General features: G+C 33.7%; 1 protein-coding gene across 1 annotated transcript; it reads right to left on the bottom strand.

Annotated features, from left to right (window-relative positions):
- Positions 1–2,625: 2,625 nt before the first annotated feature.
- On the bottom strand, positions 2,626–4,754 carry LOC121267317 (myb family transcription factor MPH1-like). The gene is made up of 5 exons (XM_041171164.1): positions 4,191–4,754; positions 4,023–4,099; positions 3,863–3,899; positions 3,640–3,754; positions 2,626–3,495 (listed from the first exon to the last, which is right to left on the bottom strand). Exons 1-5 carry the CDS (start codon positions 4,450–4,452, stop codon positions 2,820–2,822), a joined length of 1,167 nt encoding a protein of 388 aa, XP_041027098.1. The 5' UTR covers positions 4,453–4,754; the 3' UTR covers positions 2,626–2,819.
- Positions 4,755–21,070: the final 16,316 nt, after the last annotated feature.

Here is a 21,070-nt window from a genome sequence, read left to right on the forward strand (position 1 = left end):
CTTTAAGAGTAACAGAAATTTTAATATTTTCATGTTATTGAGTTGAAAAACTTTACTCGTCATCTTCACACTATACATCAAATATAATTTTTTATTTTTTTCTCTTATTAACTGTGTGGTATATAGATGATGAGTAGAAGAAATCAATTAATTAATAAAAACTAAAACAAAGAAAAAAATTAATAAAAATAACTATGGTATCATGTGGTGTGTAAGGATGATGATCTGAGTAGTAAAACTCGATTGAGTTTTGTTATTATGTGTTTTAACTAAGCCCAATTATACTATAAATAGTAGTTTGACATTGTGATGTAAAATTTCAATTTTTAATAATAAAGATATAATCCTGAAAATCTCTTTCAATCCTGTCGAATCCCATTGTCATAAATCTTAATTTCATGAAACCAGAAGTACCTAACATTAGGCTTGATCCTAATTGACTAGTTGTACGTATGGAATATTTTTGTGACCTACTTTCACTTCCTCCTCCAATGATATCGCATCCTTTATGGAAACCCTCACCATCGTTCACCTATTTTTGGTCTGGAAATCAAATCTTTCAAGCATTGATTCACTCTTTCGAATATGAATAATGCTAATATGTTCTCTCATTTTGACAGTTCGTATATTTATTTATTTTCACTTATTGATTAAGAAAGTAACTTTTAGTATATTGATATTTTTTTTATTTTTTTAAAAATATTTAAAGATTTTGAAAAAAGTAATTTTTTTTTTTAAATAGCACGCCCAACGGTCACTTTTAGGCGGCATTATAGCATTCCCTGATATTAATGTCAAGCTCATTCATTGAGTTCTTTGCTGGCTCATTCATTTATTTTCTAGCCTTTGTTAATTATTGGTTCTTGACCAAGGCCCATACTCGGCCTACTGTTGGCCCAATACTTGAGCCGTGGTTGGCCATTTATGGTTGGGCTTGTTTATGGCGGATGTTGGAATAAAATATGGGTATGCTATTATGCCTGGTTTTAGTTATACTGTTTAAATTATTTCATCGCATATAATTATTATAATTTATTCAAGTTTCTATACAAAATATAATAAATAATTCAATTTTTTCAAATTTTAAAATAAAAATAATATTAAAAAAAATTATATTCTAACAATATTTTATTCAACTTTCAATTTTTATCTCATCTTATCTCATATGTGTAATCAAACGAGGCCTAAAGTCTCTACACTATACATCATCCACATATCATAATTTGATTTTTAAGATTTAAATTTTAAAATTTATTTTTCAAATTAAATTATGATATATAGATGTTGTGGTATAGATGCCTTAAAATAGAGTTATTCCTTACTTTTTACCATAGTCAAATCATTATCTCCTAAATTGATTTGATATTATCTTATATTTGAGTTATCCTCAATTCTATTATAAATATGAGTAGTTCGTGTGATGTAAAACTCAATTTCGAATAATAAAGATGTAATCTTTAAAGTTCTCTCATAATTCTTTGCCTACTATTATCGTTAATTCTTTCATCGGCAACGCATTAAGCAATAAGTAATTATTAATTAATTCAATCGAAGTACGGATAAAATGTCATTTAATTTAAAATTGATGTTTATATATATACAAGCAATTTTAATTGCATGGCATAAATGTGGGGATCATAATACGGAAGCTGTACCTTGTCATCCAGACTTTGGGAGTACTTAGTAATTTTCCGAGTAATATACCATTTTACATCTGCTCTTTGACAGATTAAATTCTTCTCAACATGTCCGTTTTGTCCAAAGAAAAAAGCAATCCGTTAGTGATCTCCATTCTCCAATATTAATTGTGCTCTTTCTTTCATTTCCATTGAATTGGATAGAAACTAAGAGTAAAAATGTCAATCCATGGTTAAAAGTAAAATAGCTAGGGACTCGTCAAAATACCAAGTTCATCAAACAAGAATCCTCTTATTCCACAAAATAAAACATGCCTATATAATAAATTAAGAATAAAAAGATGGTACCAAATCTAAAAGAAGTTATTTATGTTAGAGAAATATTTTACCCACAAAGAGATCCCACAATTATAAATTCACAAACTAACGTAACTTGATTTAGTACATTAAATTGAAAAGCTAATTTTATTGTAAAGTAGATTTAACTTATCATAGCTATATCAGTTTGTAAATCTATTTTTATAACTTCTCTTTATGTTAAAGAACAACAAACAGTAAATTACTTATGAGCCACCACAACTTGATTATATATATATATATATATATATATATATATATATATAACAATCTAATGTAGTGTTATTTAAAAGCTTTTACCCTACATATTATTCACAGGATATATTTTGATTTGTAAGATTCAAATTTTAAAATTTATCTTTCAAATCAAATTATATTACGTAGAAGCTGTGTGGTCCATGTAAATGTTTTCAAATAGAATTATTCGTGGGTAAAATCATCCAAAGAAGCCCTATAAGCTTTATGGGGCTTTTTTGTTAATCTATTTTTTATGCATTCAATACACCATAAAGTAAGTCTTATGAAAAAACTTTGAATTTTGAAATTTTTATAATTATAATAAGTCATACAGTAAGATTTTTTAAGTTTGTAAGCAGTAAAACTTAACCAGTGTCGTAAATTTGTGCCAGTGGGAAGACAAAAAGCTGATTGATTTGGATAAAAACATAAGGGGGCAGGAGAGTAAGAAAGACAGACAGAAGTACTGGTGTCTACTAATTTGAATATTGAAGGTACGTACATACAACAACAAAATCATGGAATGCTTTGTTCTGGACAAGTACCTGATCAAGTTCATCGATCTCACTTTAAGAATTGCCTCGCTATTCATATAGTCGAATCCAGATCATGATCATGAGTACATGCCCTTCTTCTTTCTTGCTCCTTACCCGCATGATTCCGTCTTTCCTTCAAAATTTGATGACTCGAGGATGACTGTGATGAGTACAAACAAAGGGAGAGATCACTCTCAACTTTAGAGTCCCTCGAACTTCTCTGGTTCTCATGATGATTATCAATCCAGCTTGAACTTAGCCGAAGAGATAGATCCAAGTCGAGCTGCTCGCATTCCGAGGCCTTCCTTTTCAACGTATTCCACTCTTTTACATTGGTTGTTTTGCTGAAATCTGAAATGGCATTGTCATTACAAGAACTTGCATGCTCTTGTTGTACTTCCGCTTGCAGATGGGTTACGGGGTTAAGGTGATCACTACGAGTACTCGATATTCTTGCTTGAGTCTGCAAGCTGGAGTCGTGTTTGTGAACTCCATCTCTCAATTCCTGGGTTCTCCAGGCTGTTGGCTGTTTACAGAAAGTAGAATTCCCCGCACGGGAATTCATGCAATCAGTCCAATAATTGCTATAGCTGCTACCAAGGATCCTCTCCCCCACCTTTTCATAAAATCCAGCGGTATTGGAAATAATATTATTCATGGAGCTACGGCCCGCAGTAAAACCCAACAAGTTTTCATAAGCACTAGTCCATGATGAAGCATCTCCAAATCTGTCTTGGACAAAGAAGAATTTTATTATTAAGCTAACCCATTAAGGGAAAAAGAATCAGAAATTTGTGGTCCTAAACAAATAATCAATTAATTACTTAATTACTAAGTTGTATAGAAACATGGTAATTAATTAATTCTCGTACCGGTAGTTGGAAATATCATGGCCAGGGTTATATCCTTGAAACATGGGAAGCTGGCTAAGCTTGAAAATATTTCGATCTCCTCTTTCCACATGATGATGCCTATGATCGGCTAATACTGTCATGCGAGGAACATTTATAATTTTCATCAAGAACAGTCGATAATGAAACCCTAACTTTTTTGTGTTGATCAAATGGAAAAACAAAATTGAGATTTTGGTTATACCTTGGTCTGGATCATGCACCTTCTTGCTTCTATACATCTAGTGAAAGAAACAAATTAATTAAGAGCAAAAGTCAAATTACCAGTACGCTATCGATTAAAAGCTTATATATGGCTAGAAAATAGTGGTAAATGATCATCCTTTCTCAAAAAGTCAAATTACCTGTAAATGGCTCTTGACATGTGCAATACTTAGTCCTTTGATGTTCATCATCTGAAGAACCATCTTTGGTGTGGCTCCTGCACCAAAAGATCCAATAATATATTATGCAAAGACTTCAAATTAATCAATTTACAGATGATTACTTGACTGGATAATGATAGAACTCACTCTCTTGTCCACCCATTATTTCAACAGCATTAATGAAACGAAGATGAAGATCAGGCGTCCACCGGAGCCTAGGCATCTTGGATCTAGCATAAGGCCGCACAGACGTACTCTTCTTCTCGCTCTCCTCGACAGTGCTGTTGCTTGAGCTTCCTCCATTAATAGGCTCGCATTCATCATCGTTCTCTCCGCTCTCACAGCTTCCATCCTCAATTTGGTCGGAAGGGCTTCTCTTCGAGCATTCACAGCCACCGCTTTCCCCCATCGATCTTTGATGATGTTTCTTCTTTCTTTGCTCCCTCTTGGTAAGGGATTTATGGCAGATACTAGAAGGCTAACACAGAGGCTTTAGGTTTACATACCAAGTATTATCTTCGAAAGAGATCAACTTTATCATCTACGATCGCTCTTGTTTTTTCCTCCTACATGCTGGGATTAGATCTTAGAAAGAAACTAGCATATCTACCATGGAAATACGAACTAATTTGCCAGGCGAAAGATGAGCTGCAGTTCTGTGTATTGCTCTCTCTCTCTCTCTCTCTCTCTCTGTGTGTGAAAACGAATTTAATTACATATTATATGAAGACTGATATATATGTGTAGGCAGGGATGTAATACATGTATGTTGTGTATGCATGGATGTCGACATGATGCATATATATAATGCAAGATATCTACCTCTACCCGGCTAGCTAGCTCATGTGACTTCAAATCTTTTATGTACCAACTCGAGTAGAAGAGCGAGCATCTCGGGTATAGACTAACCCCTGACCAGGACAAAGAAGGTGTGGAATCAATCACCATATTAAACTATTTACACATTGACTATGCAGACAAGGTTAAAGATGATAATATCTTCATTATAAAACGTTGTTAAACTAGTCTCTGAACTCCCCCGGTCCCCCCTCCATTTTAATGATAATATCTTCATTAAAACATTGTTAAACATGTGGTTGGACCATCGCCCTAGTTTCCTTGTTAATTAATTAATTTGCTCGCAGATCGAGACAACTGATCATGTGGCCGGACGATAAAATATTTTAATAAAATTTTGCAATATGAAATCGGTAATTAATGAGCTATTACTATATATTTGGCAGATAAATTTTGGAGCAAAACACTAAGAAATTAAATATGCTAATTTAAAAGGTACGTTTGAAGACTTTAGTTTCTACTTTTACTCATTGAATGCATGAGAATGATCTCCCAAATCAGTGCTCGTAGTAATAAGTTAAACCTCCCTTCCTGAAAAAGGAAGATGGCTCCAAAATAAAGTACGATAGCTAAGACTCGCACGACTCTGGCCTTCATAAGTGTTTATGTTCGTCTCTTGGAGACCAAGTTGGTGGGCGGGGGCCGGGGGCCAGGGAGTACTAGTACTGGATAAGAGCTGAGTTACAAGCAGTTGGAAAAAAGTGTTTATTCATCGTAAATAGTGATTCTTATAGTAAATAATTGAGAAAATATTCATATTTCTTGCAGTGTTAATTAATTAACTAAGTATTAAGATATACCTTTCGTACGTACGTAGCTAGGGAATCACGGGGTTTGTTCCTCTTACCGAGATTCTCGCCTTTGCAAAACCATGTCACCAGCTTCTTTCTCTTTTTCTAATTTTCCTTGTACTTTCTCTCATCATTTTCTTCAACCCATTGAAGAGTACTATTACTAAATCTAATTTGTTGTATTTCTTTCTCACTTTTTTTCATGGACAAGAAAATTAGAAATGGAATTTGAGCAAGAAGTTGCCCATCATACGCGCTATAGTTAGCTTAATAAATCATGTAAGGAATATCTCGGTAATTTCCACCTCTTGGGTCGTGGTTCTAAAGGTCCATGACACCCCGCAAAGTCTTCTTCCCGCAAGGAATATTAATAATGAATCAAATTTATCATCAGCTTTGAAATAAATACAAGTCTTATAAACTTTAAGTTGAAACCTCGCATGCAAAAGAAACTTTTTCATTCCTCCCACGTGCATGCATGCACGGAAGTACGTACCCTAGTGTCCATGCATATATAGGCCGTGATAATTGGTTTAGGCTTTTTCCTTTTAATCACGAAGTTCTTGAGAGGATAGTTATAAGTTACAACGTCAAATTTGATTTCTAGATCAGGCCGGTTCAAGTACTACTTGTAGAACTAACTAGGTCATGATCATGTTAATTTCCTTTTAATTAAGTATTTACTACTACTTTTTAAAAGATTTTTGACAATAATATGTGTACATCTAGGATTTTGGGAAATATTTAACGATACAAGACATGATGAATATGTAAAACCGGGCCACACGGGCCACGCTTTGATCTAGAGAATACTTTGCAAGCTTGTAATTCATGTGTTAGTGCCTTCACTACAAGAAAATTACTTATTTGCGATCAGTTAATTCTAACAAAATGACTATTTACAATTAAAATTAGTTGCGAATTGTCTTTTAGTTGCAATGAATTGATCACAAAAGTCTATTTTTCTTATAGTGCTCGTTACTCTTAATTTGTTAATCACTAAGAAATTCAATATAGAGAAACATCAAATGGACGACTCAGACCATCGAAATTAGATCACAGCAACCTTAATATTTCCCAAATTAAAAACTGAGGTTGTTCCGAAAATATCCACTCCTCCAACAGGCGCGCGCCTAGCCTTGCGCTGTGAGGTCAACGCTCAACAGTACTTGATTTGCTCCCTTTTTCTTTTGAATTATGTGTTTTTTTTTTTATCCTATTGTTTAACTGCATAAGAATACGTGTGCCTATTAATGCGGATCTTGCGCATTATTTCGGAACGAGGATGTCTGTCGTCTTCTATTACTAGTCCTTCTGTTTATCATAAACAATCCTTCAGAGCCGTGAATCATTGATCAACATCTATGCATGCATGTATGCATGAATACATAATAACATCATGCATGCCCGTGCTATGACATCTTCATATATACCATGCATGCCATGCACCATATATAGAACGTACGACAATTCCGATCTCCAAGAACCTTCACAACTACTAGTATATGTTCCAGTTTGCTTCTCGGAAGACACAAGGTATTCTCATATATATTTTCTATTATATTGTATGCCAACAAACAGATCAGAATATGCCATGCAAATTTTATATGATAAAAAACCAGAAGAAGCTAGCTTAAATTAGAGGCCTAGATCAGCTAGTAGACAGAAATGCTTTCATGAAAGTCTATGCATGCGGCGTTTTACTGACCATTTAAAAATTCCCACAGCACCAGTAGTACTACTGGAAGGGCTGCAAATTATCGAAGCATGAAACCAATCTGTTCTCCAATTATTTTCTGATCATCTTCAACTTTGCAAAGAAATCTGGTTTGTACCCTAAATTAATTCACATCAATGAGTAATGTTGGATACAGTTATAATTTGTGTAAGCACCGGGCTTTAAAAAAAAGTGAAGTTTAGTATTAAAAAATTAATTTTTTCATGTAGATATCATATTTACATTTTTTTTAAAAGAATACGTGACGTTTACACAACCCATAACTGCAAATATAATTTCTTCCCGTCAAAAAGAACTTAATCAGCAAGTAGTCTCACCTCGTAGATATATATATATATATATATATATAAAAGCAAAGTAAACAACTGAAGGCCAATTTCCCACCTCCCTCTGTACGCACGGCCATAAAATTTGAGCACGACACGCATGAATGTTTCCTATAAATTTATAAGCATGCAGTACTTGTTTTTGTTATACGAGTTATATTACATCATCGAAGTTTAACGTACGTGAACCCGTGACCCAATTGTTTTCTTTTTGTTTTGGTTTTTATTTTCTGATCAATGAATTATATAATCAAGGGACGTTGCATTTTGCAATCCTATTTGCCATTTGGTGTTGATCAAACACTTGCAATTGCATATATATATATATATATATATATATATATATATTATATGGTTCATATCATTATCTCATATGTTTGTGTGTGTGTGTGTGTATATATATATATATATATATATATATATGTCAAGCAGAATAATTTTGATATACCGTTAACGTTCTTGTCTCATTATTATATAGCTCATGCATATGGACTTTCGAGACAAAATTAATTGTCTAGGTTTTGAGAAAACAAAAAAGAAAGCACATTCATCCAAGAAAAACAGCATGAAACTACATAATTTAAGGTCTTTTGCCCTCCTTTTAAATTAATGTAGCACTTGCATATCTAACGGATCATATCATATGCTTAATTATTTGGAAAAAATACAACACGAATATCTTATATTATATGCCTAGCTGTTGTGTCAGCAAATGCATGGGGGTCATGCGGAATTTCTTCGCCTTTAATACTTTAATATTTGGACAGTGGTCACATCAAGACGTTTGCATGGTTGGTTGCCAGAGTCGTATTAATTACTTACTAAATTAATAAATATATATTTAATTCACGTCAAAGGTGAAAATTGTCCCGTTTCGATGTATACATGCATTTCCTAGCTTAATTTAGATAATGTACTCCAAACCTATTCTTCCTGCCCTTTCAATTATATTCCAAAATTCTTCAAAGAATTCTTACAACTATTATTATAATTATTTGCACTTATCATTTTGCAAAGTAAACGTACATCTATTTTATGATATTCTTTTACGCTAGCTAGCTAGCGTCTATCTTAAGGCACAACCATCCTAGTCATAAACTGATTTGAATTATTGTCCTAAAGATTTAATTAAGTTCACATAAACACGTTTTCTAATTTAGGTTAACTACCAATTTCATGATTACAATCAACTCTAGCTAGTTCCATGGTCATAAGATGATCATGAGCAAATAACATCATCATCAGTTATTTTATTTTCAAATTGGTATGTAGAGCACACATGCATCTACATCACTTAATGATCATTTATCATAATAAGACTTGATTTGTAAAATTCAATTTTTAAAATTTCTATTCCAAATATATGCCACGTAAGCATTTTATTAGATGTGTCATCTACACTTACTTATGAATAGATTTTTCTTAACATTATTTACTACTATTTGAAAAAATAGAAGTTTGAGGGCAAGTACCAAGATGATGTGTTCCATTTTCCAAATGTACAAGAGGACGAATTCACATTTAATAGTAGAATTCAAATTGTTGATATAATATGATTTGATTTGGAATATAAATTTAAAATTAAACTTTTTACAAATCATGTCATGTCAACAGTTTGAAAACATGTCCTCTACACCAGTTTGTAAATAAAATTTTAATACAGTTTGTGTAATGCTCCATACCCAAAACTTTAAACGGGCAGAGTTTCGTTTATATTTTCAAAACTTTCTCCTTGTTTACAACATATATCATATATACAACCTCCAAAGTATTCACTACTATAATATAATGATCCTCAAAAACCCATTCACAAGTTCGGCTAGAGCCATTAAATTATAAATAATTACAAGTATATATATTCCAACAAAAATTGTAAAATAACTAAAATATGATCATAAGAAAACTCTCTGTACAATCAAAACCATCTTCAAGCAACAAAATCAATTCCCAAAACTTCCAACCTCAAGTGACTAAACCAAATCCACTTTGAAATCTTTGGGTCAAAAGCAACCACTTCAAAGGAATGAACTTTTACAACTCTGAAAAATATGTGAAATGAAGTGGTGAGCTACCACGTGCTCAATAAGTAGCAATTTAATGGAGATGTGGGAGTTGGCAATTTTCTTGACTATGAAAGACTGAATAATTTCTAAATAAAATAATGTGAACAATACAATTTTATTACAACCAACATATTCAGCCAAATATCATATTTAAGGCCACATGATAATAGGGAAAACACCAATATACCATAAAGATACCATGCCACAAAGATATCTTGTCGCAAGGACATCAATATACCACAAATATATCATGCCATGAAGACATCACGCCGCGAGGGAAGTCAAACATGTAACAAAGACATTCATATCATGGGCTCAAAAATAAATAGCACGCTCACATTTAACTTTCAAATTTAATAAGCCACATGGCATTTTTCAAGCATTCCAACCATACAAAATTTGCAAAAATAGCAAAAGAATGTGCACAAATTTAAAGTTAACACAAGTTTAAAATATAATACCCCAGTGCACCATTCCAAAGAAGACCAACAGTTCTTTTATTAAAAACCTATTAAAGAGCCATGCACTTACTTTGATTTATACTCAAAATAGTCACGATACTCCTTCGCCAATGGTCACTCGAAATCTATTTCCAGACCATTATAATCTGTCAACTTCTACTCTAAAAATGATCTCACTTAACTCAAAAATTTTACACAATCCTTAATAATATGAATTTAGACTTGTTCTGAAAGATTATCCTCCAAAATTGATAAATTCCAAATTTCTAAGTTGTAAATACGCCGTTGGAAAGTACTTACACCGGCCTCTATCCCTTTATTAATTCAATGTTAATAATTTCTACATTCAACCATATAACAGTGCCATAAAAATAGGTTAATACTATAAACTAATACCCACCCCCAATAGTTGAATATTAAATTCATCTTTAATACACTCTAACAGCCTAATCAACTAGGTATATTCTCAACAATTCACAATACCAAATCTTAACAAATTTTCTACTCAAAATTCATTAAATATACAATTTATCAGGGATGATAATTTACCTAATATTTTCGTTGGTGGTGATGAAACAACAAAGAATAGTAGCTGTGAAAGGAGGTTATACTGAGAGAGAGAGAGAGAGAGCAAGAGAGAATATATGTACTGTTTAGAGAGATAGAAAAAAATAAAAATAATATGCATGTATAATACGGCTGATTAGAGAGAGAGAGAGTATTTAAGGGTTGGGGGAAGAAATTGAGAGAGAGATAGAGAGATACGAGATAGGGAAATTTGTGTGTGTGAGAGAGAACGGTGTGTGTGAGTGCGTGATGCGTCTGGGGGGAAGAGAGAGAGAGAGTGAAGGTTAGGGAGAGGGTTTGTAAGAGAGAGAGAGAGAATCGGATTGAGGGGGGTTGGAATGTATGGGAAGGAAGGAGAAGGGTGGGGAAAAAAGAAAGAAAATAAAAGAAAAAGGGCTAGGCTTGTGGGCTGGGCTTATTACAATCTTCTCTCCTTCAAGAAATTTTGTCCTTGAAATTTGATATATTATCCATAGAAAATAACTAAGGGTATTTCATTTGATTTCATTTGCATTTCATCTTCTCGTTCTCATGTTGCTTCTTGTAAAGTTTGATTTCTCCAAAGAATTTTTACAAATCTTATTACTCTTGAGCGTAACACTTGCTCTTTGGAATCCACAATTTGAATTGGGATTTCTTCGTATGATAAATCTTCTTAGATTTGTAATGGTTCATATTGCAATATGTGCGAAGGATTGGATACATGTTTTCGTAGTATGGAAACATAAAAAACATTGTGTATTCTAGAAAGTGCAGGATGTAATGCAACTTGATAAGCAACTGGACCAACTTTTTCCAAAATCTCAAACAATCCTACATAATAGGGACTCAACTTTCCTTGCATACCAAATCTCATAATACCCTTCATTGGCGCAATTCATAGAAATACTTTATCTCCAACCTCAAATTCCAACATTTTCTTATGTCTGTCTGCATAACTCTTTTGTCTACTTTGAGCCGTTTGCAACCGGTTTCGAATTAATCATATCTTTTCACAAGTTCATTCTACAATCTCAAGCCCTAAAATTTTTCTTTCACCAACCTCATCCCAACAAAAAAGAGATCTAAATTTCCTCCCATAAAGAGCCTCATAAGGCGTCATACCAATGCTCGCCTGGTAACTATTATTATAAGCAAACTCCATTAAAGAAAGAAGGTCAGTCTAACTCCCTTTAAAATCTATCACACAAGCTCTTAATATATCCTCTAAGATTTGGATCGTTCTCTCATATGGTCCTTCTATCTGAGGGTGGAATATTGTAATAAAAGTTAATTTCGTACCTAACGCTCGTTGTAATTTACTCCAAAATTGTGAGGTAAAATGTGGATCTCTATCTAAAATGATCGTTATTGGTACACCGTGTAACCTTACAAGCTCTCCTATATAAATTTGGGCAAACTTTTCGAGACGATAGTTCACCTTAATTGGAAGAAAATGTGCTGATTTCATCAGTTTATCAAACACTACCCAAATTGCATCTTGTCCTTTATTCGACCTCGATAACCCTAACACAAAATCCATAGTTATATGCTTCCACTTCCATTCTAGAATAAGAAGTGGTTGAAATAAACCCGAAGGTTGTTGGTATTCCACTTGTTTACACGTTAAACATTACTTTACAAATCTAGCTATTTCTCGTTTCATGTTTTTCCACCAATATGTGCCCTGAATATCTTTGTACATTTTAGTACTCCCTGGGTGTATGGTATAACGAGAATTATGAGTTTCTTCTAAAATTTATCCTTTTATTTTTGGATCATTTGGCACACATAGTCTATCTCTAAATTTCAAAATATCATTATCTGACATGTTGAATTCAGACTTATTTCCATTTTGTACTTCTTTCATAATTTTTAGCAATTTTGCATTATTACCTTGGCTCTCTTTAATTTTCTCGATCAAAGTGGGTTGTACACTTAATCTAGCTGGGTAAGATCGAGAATTCTCCACCAAAATCTCAATCTCATACCTCTCTAAATCCAACATGATTTGCCTTTGAGTGGTCACTAAAGTAGCTGTAGCACCAAAGGACTTCCTGCTAAGTGCGTCTGCCACTACATTGCCTTACCAATGTGGTAGTTGACCGTACAATCATAATCCTTAATTAACTCTAACCACCTTTGTTGCCTCATATTTAATTCCTTTTGAGTAAATAGATATTTCAGACTATTGAGATTGGTGTAAATTTCGCACTTCTCACCATATAAATAGTGCTTCCAAATTTTTAATGCAAATATTACAATAGTCAATTCTAAGTCATGACTACTCATGAGCATCACTACAAATGACAAAATTACCAGAATCAGAGGGTATGATTAACACTAGGATAGTAACTAACTTATGCTTAAGCTCTTGGAAACTACTCTCGCATTTATCAGTCCACTCGAACTTAACATTTTTCCTAGTTAGTTGAGTCAATGGCACTTTTATATGAGAAACGCCCTCTACAAACCTCCTATAATACCCTGGGAGACTTAAGAAACTGCGAATTTCACTCACATTAGTAGGCCTAGTCCACATAGTCACAGCCTCAATCTTACTAGGGTCTACCATAATTCCATCGTTGGATACCATATGTCCTAGGGAAGCAACTTGACCAAGTCAAAACTCACATTTCTTTAATTTGGCATACGATTGTCTTTCCTTCAAAATTTGTAGTACCAACTTAAATGCCCTTCATGTTCTTCTCAAATAGACCAAAATATCATCAATAAAGACAATTACAAATTGATCTAGATATTCTCGAAAAACTCTATTCATTAAATTCATGAAGGCAGCTTGGGCATTGGTCAACCCAAATGGCATAACTAAAAATTCGTAGTGCCCATATTGGTCCTAAAAGCCGTCTTTGGCACATCTTCCTTTTTCACCTTCAATTGATGATATCTAGAACGAAGGTTAATCTTAGAAAATACTTGAGCTCCTTGTAGTTGATCAAATAAATCATCAATGCGGGGAAAGGGGTATCTATTCCTTATAGTAACCTTATTTAACTCACTGTAGTCTATGCATAATATCATACTCCCATCCTTTTTCTTTGTGAATAATATTGGAGCTCCCCAAGGTGATATACTCGGACGAATGGACCCCTTATCTAATAATTCTAGCAATTGTTCTTTAAGTTCATTTAACTCCATTGATGCCATTCTATAAGGTGTCTTAGAAATAGGGTTGGTACTAGGGGTAAGATTAATGGAAAAATATATCTCTTGATCTGGGGGTAATCCAGGTAAATTCTTAGGAAGTACTTCAAGGAAGTCTCTAACTACAGGTACATCCACAAGTTTAAGCTCTTCCTTCTGGACATCTACTCTGCTAGCTAAGAACCCATAACATCCCTTCCTTAGTAACTGGTTGGCCTTTAAAACCGATATTATTCGTAAGGGAGACTTGGTGGACAAACCTTTAAATCTAAACTCAGACTCTCCAAGAGGTTTAAACACCACTTCCTTTTCAAAACAGTGAATATTAGCATGATATGTAGCCAACCAATCCATTCCTAAAATAACATCAAAATCATGCATATTTAAGACTATCAAGTCTGCTAACAATTCCCTACCCTCAATAATAATCATGCATGACCTGATTACAAGATTTGTTATTAATGTACTACTTGTAGGAGTTGAAACTACTAACTCATAATCAAGTAGTTTCCTATCACAATTCTTAAAAAATACTCTGGAAACAAAGGAATGAGTCGATCCAGAATAAAAAAGTATGCTAGCATTTACGAAAAATAAATTGAGTATACCTCTGATCACTTCATCCGTAGCTTGGGCATCTTGTGTTGTCATAGCATATACTCTCACTTGAACTTGTTTCCCTATATTACTATTATTTTTCTGAAATGACTGTGGTTGTTTATTATTCGGACATTGACGAGCAAAATGACCTAGTTGTTTACAAGTGTAACATAAATTGATCCCAATAGTACAAGGTTGACCTCCATGATATTTTCCACATTGTGAACAAAGCCTTCTACTCATTTGCTGGGAAGGATGTCCCTTTTGATCACCCGTATTAAAATTTCTCCTTTTAAAGCCTTGACCTTGGTCCTTTCCTCATTGGGCACTAGGTTGCAAATATCTCTTCTTGTATATATTAGAAGCATCTCTCAAGCTAAAATATTCCTCTAATGCCATGGCTCTCCTAAATGTTTCAATATATGTTTTAACACCTGAAGCCAATATGAGGTGACATTCTATCACTCAAACCCTTCTAAAATTTTCAAACTATTTTCCCTTCATTCAGAATCAAGTGAGGGGCAAAACGGGAGAATTCAATAAACTTAGCAACATATTGCTCTATGTTCAGGGCCCTTGAACTAAGTTTGCAAACTCATTTTTCCTTTCGATCCTTTACCACTTCAGGATAGTAGTTATCATTGAAAGCTTCTTCGAATTTATCCCAAGTAATGTCGATGCTTTCGCCAAGTTCTTCTTTTAATAGCAATTATGTACTATCTCACCACCTCTGAGCAACATCCTCTAAGGTCAAAGTAGCATGTCGAAGCTTTTGTGTGGCAGTGCAATTTAACACTTTTAACAGTTTCTCCATTCTCAATAATCATTTTTCTGCTACCATTGGATCTAAATCCCAAGAGAAGGTAGGAGGTGTAACACCCGGGCCGAGTAGGAAAATTCGCGTCTGAATTTTTTTTTTTTTTTTTTTTTTTTTTTTTTTTTTTATGGATGAAAAGCTCACTTGGATTTTAACGAGTAGTTTTGAGAATAGGTTTCGGTTCCCAAATATTTATTTTGGCGATTTATGAGTTTTATTGAGATTGTTAATTAGGTTAATTTCAGATAATATTTTATGGACGAAGCATGTTTTATTTTATTTGGTTTTTGGCCTGACAAGTTATGTAAGTTTTTTTAGGATGAGTCGAGATCCAAAACTTAGAGAAAAAGCCTATGCTTTAATCCCATACAAGATCCGGGCCAAATTACTTTAGGCTAAAGAGCCCAAGCTCGTGGAAACAATATTCCTAGACTCTACGTTCTTCATAGTTTCAAGTCCGTTTTATGCCCATGCATGCAAGCACGACTCTGTTTTTCATCCGCACGCACATCTCCCTCATATCTCTAGGGTTTGCACCTCACATATATATAGACACACATATATTATCCCATGCTATTAGAAACTACCCAAACACTTGCCGCCGCACCACCTTAGAATCGCAAGCCCCAGCGTCCATCCCTTGGTTTCATGCACACCATACCGAGAGTCACACCACGAAAGCCCAGCCCTCCGTCGTTCGTACTGCCGCCACCAGTGCACCCCCTCGTAAGCATCTGATCAACCAACCCATCTCCACCGTACACCGCCCAGAACTCTCACTGATCCCATGCAAAAAATCGACGCAAGCGTGCATGCACAGCATCTCCACGGATTGCAACTCCACCTCGCCGAACGTCACCTCCACTTGACCATCACTGGAGCTCCAGCTCCTCTGCCGTACACCACTGCACCACCACCATAGTGCCGAGAACAACCATCTGCAGAGTGAACCGAAACTCCTCTATTTTGGGTCTGAAAAATAGAGCATTTGGTTGCTCCTCCAAGCACGGCAATTTCGCACTACCAACCCTTTCAGGCGTCTCTTCCGCGATGTAAAGGGAACCCATAGTCTAGCATCTTAGCCACGCCTAGCCGTGCCACCGTCGATAGCCACCCAGTCCGTTGTCGCGGGTAACTCTCTCGGTAAGGAGCCCTCTGTCTCCTTCTCGGTGCTCTCATACCTCTCTCTCTCACTCGTCATTTTTTTTTCTTCTCAGTGCTTCGTCGTCGGGACAGCCACCTTCATCCCTGCACCGCACACAACTCCTCCATTCACGGTGAGCTACCTCTACCTACCTCACGCCGAACTCCATTCCTCCCACTAATCTCTCTTTCTGCCCCACGTGCTCAGCCGCTCTTTTTCTGTCGTAACCACTGCCCTCACCACCGTAGACAACCGCCCAACTCGTCGCCCGTCGAGCTCTCAATCTCTCGGTGAGCCTCTGCCTCCCAAACCATTGTTTTGCTTTTACGTAGTTTTTTTTTTTGTTTGTTCAGGTAGCTTTGTTAATATGAGTTTACATAACTTGGAAATGTGTTGTTTAATTAAATAAAATTACATTAATACCCCTTTACTACATATTATTTAGATAATAAATTACAGTTTTGCCCTTATTATTAGATGGTTTCAATTTGAAATTTTTTTATATTAAATCTGTTTTTACATAGTTTATGCGGGAAGTATAAGAAATTTTATAGAAAATAAATGGGATTTTCAAACTGTACTATTGGTAGCAAATTATTTTAGTAACTGTGTAATTTTATTTCTAAATATTTAAATTATGATTAAAGCTATTTGTTTATTATTATTTAACGAAATTTTTACTAGTACTTACCTTAAATGTTGAGTATTATCAAAGAAATTTAGAGAATGGAGATATTTTAAGGTTATGAGGATTTTTAGGTATTGAAGGATTAAAATAGGTTATTTTAGAAGTTTAGGATTAAATATCGAAATATGTTATTAATTGAAAATTTACGAGAATTACATAATTATTTTATAGGTGACGATTAATTATTGTTCGACATTTTGAAGAAATTTCTGAAAAAGTTAAAAAGTACAGGTAAACGGTGTTCCTATGCTAGACTTTGCATTAAAATAAAAATGAAATGAGGTTGATTTATGAAAATGTGCATTATATGTTTTGAAAAGAAACGTGGAAATAGCCTCAGTTATTTGTTTGTCATTACTTATTGAATTCTGATGAAAGAGAAAGTATTTTTGTCATGACTGGTGTAGACATGAGCTTATTTTGACATTCTATTTACGATTTATGCAAAAAGAGCGAATATGAGAATTTGTGCATAAATATTGTAAATGTGCTTTGGATTTGTTTTGATTACGAAGATAATATGATTTTGTTCAGTACTCTATTTGGATAAGATGTGATTTTTGAAAACTTTTGGCAGACTCTTTGATTCTGATTTGATTTTGTTTCCGCTCTATTCAGTTACGACCTTGCCACGGGTTATAATAGTGGATACATCCTAACCACGGGTTACAATAGTGGATATGGCCCAACCACGGGTAATAATAGTGGATACGGCCCAACCACGGGTTATAATAGTGGATACGGCCCTGCCACGGGTTATAATAGTGGTCTCTGTTTTGAGTGCACACCTTGGTGATAGAGTGATTTGTGTTCTGCTTGGCTATCCACAAATGCACAACCCTACCATGGGGGTTATACATGGTTTCTGTTCTAATATGATGTTCTGATGAAGATGATGATCATTTATGCTATGCCAAAAGATATTTTTGAATGAAATTATTTCTAAATTTTTGCTCTGATATTTTGATAACATGTTCTGTTTCTGCACTTTGAAAATGAAAATGTTTTATTCTGCATTCTGATCTCTGTAAATTCTCATGTTTACATACTTGTATATGTTCTCTGCTTATTGAGTTGTTGATAACTTACCCCTTATCTCTAAACATTTTTCAGATAATCTTGATAGTTCTACTGGAGAGCAAGAGTAGGCAGTATTATAGAGGCTTGATGTTTGCTGAGGAATAAGTACCCGGGGGTACAAGTTTTTATTTGAGAGTCTTAGTTAGTAACTTGGTTATTTTCAGTTGTTTTGATTTGATGAGTTAAAGATATTTTCGAGTCTTTTGGAGAGTTTCAATTTAGAGTTTTGCTATATACAAGCAAGTTTGTGTACCAATCTGCGTACTAATATTGTTGCCTTCATATTTTAAATTCAAATTAGCATTGTTTTCAATAAAATCTACTTTTTGACCAATCATATTGAATGAGTGCGCGTATTAGTGCGTAGAATCACTTACAATTAAATTTTTCCTTCAATTTATTTGATTAAGAATTTATGTATTGTCCTTATAAAGGAACATAAATATTTGGTTTGGGTAAATGAATATTTTTATGGAGTTTCTGGATTACTTATAGTTGTGATTTTGAGTTGATATTTAGGTTACAAGAGCTAACTCTCCTGACTTCCTAGAACGGGGTGTTACAGGAGGATTATGTCTTTTAAACTCTCCAAAAGAGCAACCCTTTCTCAGATTTTCATGTCTCCTAGTACTTCATGCAATTCTAGAATATATAATATCAGTCACTTCATCAATTTCATCTGTATTAGCCTCAATAGACATTTCCTTCTCTAAATTGCATCCCGAGGTCGAAATTTCAACAACAAACTTCTTCTTTTGCTTCGGTGGCATATTTACCTATTTTATCATCAAAATGAGTTATATAAATAAGAGCACGATAATGGGTCCAGCAAACAATACGATACCAAAATTTACCAAAAATCAATAAACCTCAAATCAACTTTAGACTACAAGCAACAAAACTACCACTGTCAATTGGCATCCAAACCAAAATATAATGAGGATCAAGTCCTAAAACTATGTGTGTTTAACCTACGCTCCAACTGTAATCACCGTTCTTTCCTAAATGTCTACAGAATATATATAAATATATAAAATGGAACATGCATATATAAAAGAGTGCACTTTACCAATAAATATTTCATGATCAATTTACAATATTAAAAATGTAATATATATATATATATATATATATATATATATGGTTGTTCAATTTAAAACAATGTAAAATAGATACAATTAGTATGAGATACGATTGTTCGATTGTTCAATTAATATTTTTTTGGATTTTTCTCCTCTTGGATGATGTAGCCTGAGATTTATGACGTTCTTCTTTGTATTTGAGTTGATGTCGAGATGGATGTCTACAGTAGTTTCCTGAAATAAAGTTAATATCGTTAATAAATGTCTATATATAAAATATTTTAATCATTATATTTCTAGTAAATTATAATATAGCAGTCTACTGTTCAACAAATTATAAATGATTGAACACCTTAACAAATGATAAATGATGTTAAATATAAGTCCATATCAATTCTACTAAAAAATAAATTATATTACAGGTCATAAAGTATAATTTACTCACCAGACTCTCAGACTCGCATTTGCCTAACCAACAAAAGCTAATACATATCAATATCAAACTCACCAGACTCTCAAACTCGTATTTGCCTTGCCAACAAAAATTAAAAGGTGCAGAATGTGTTTAATCATGACCCAATTAAATATCCAGATATAAATTATAATATCCAACTACAATGGTTATAGCTATCCTTCACAAAATGCATACAAGAAACAGAACAAAAGCACCACTGTACCATTTCTGAAACTGTGTTAGTGCAACCAACACTTTAGTTATGGGAATGAAAATTAAATTTTTGTAGGGAAAATAACAAATTTATCCACTGTAAATGCTGAGTATGATGGATATAAATGCCATCCTAATGGAAACTAAACAGTTCAAGGGAAGGCAATTAGAAATCTACAGAAAAGGGCTTGTCACTTACCACTTTGTAAGTGCAAGACTTCACCACTCTACCAACATCTATGAAGTCAAATAGAATCTAAAGACTATTTCAACGTTACATAAAATTTCTTTAAAAGATTTTTGGGAAAATACTTCATACAGAGAAGTTTCATTCCTAACAATTTAAATTGGTGGGCATCTTTTACAATCTTCTAAAAATGGATTGAAACTAGAATGGTATATGCTTTCTTCGAAACATATCCCAGTTATTGCACTATGCAGTAGGAGAAAGTTACAGATGCAACCGTGTATGCACTTTGATAGAAAATATGATTAAATACCAAATCGTGTAATTTATTGTTACCTTTTTAATTGGCTTTATAAATTCAGGATCAAATATTCACTGAATTGTGTTGTTTTCCTGTTCATATTTTAAGTTGTACTCATCAAGTCATAGTAGAAAGATGTATTATTTGCCAATAATTTGCTGTAAATCATTTGGGAAACCATAATCATTCGGGTGCTACACAAATACAAATATATATGTTATAATAATGGTATATCTAATATTTAATGTACTTATTATACTTTATATACCAATATTTAGTTTAAAAATATTATATTTACTATTTTGTTAGCTGGTCTTTTTTTTTGTAAGTTCTTTTGCAGTTTATATAAGATTTTTCTCAGCCTCTTTGTCAAATAGTATCGACGACACTGACCCTGAATCATCAACTAGCTCCATATTTATCCGATACCTAAATACCGAAATACTTAGTAAATAAACTGCACATTTAATTAAAATATAGATGTTCACGTGTTTATCTGTGGAAATGAATATA

The sequence above is a fragment of the Juglans microcarpa x Juglans regia genome, chromosome 5S, assembly GCF_004785595.1.
Source record: "Juglans microcarpa x Juglans regia isolate MS1-56 chromosome 5S, Jm3101_v1.0, whole genome shotgun sequence".
Classification (NCBI taxonomy): domain Eukaryota; kingdom Viridiplantae; phylum Streptophyta; class Magnoliopsida; order Fagales; family Juglandaceae; genus Juglans; species Juglans microcarpa x Juglans regia.

Coding starts and splice junctions, on each gene's coding strand:
- LOC121267317 (XM_041171164.1), bottom strand. CDS start 4,452: ATGGGGGAAAGCGGTGGCTGTGAATGCTCGAAGAGAAGCCCTTCCGAC. Junction 4,100..4,190: donor AATAATGGGTGGACAAGAGA/GTGAGTTCTATC, acceptor CTTTTGGTGCAG/GAGCCACACCAAAGATGGTT. Junction 3,755..3,862: donor GGTGCATGATCCAGACCAAG/GTATAACCAAAA, acceptor CTCGCATGACAG/TATTAGCCGATCATAGGCAT.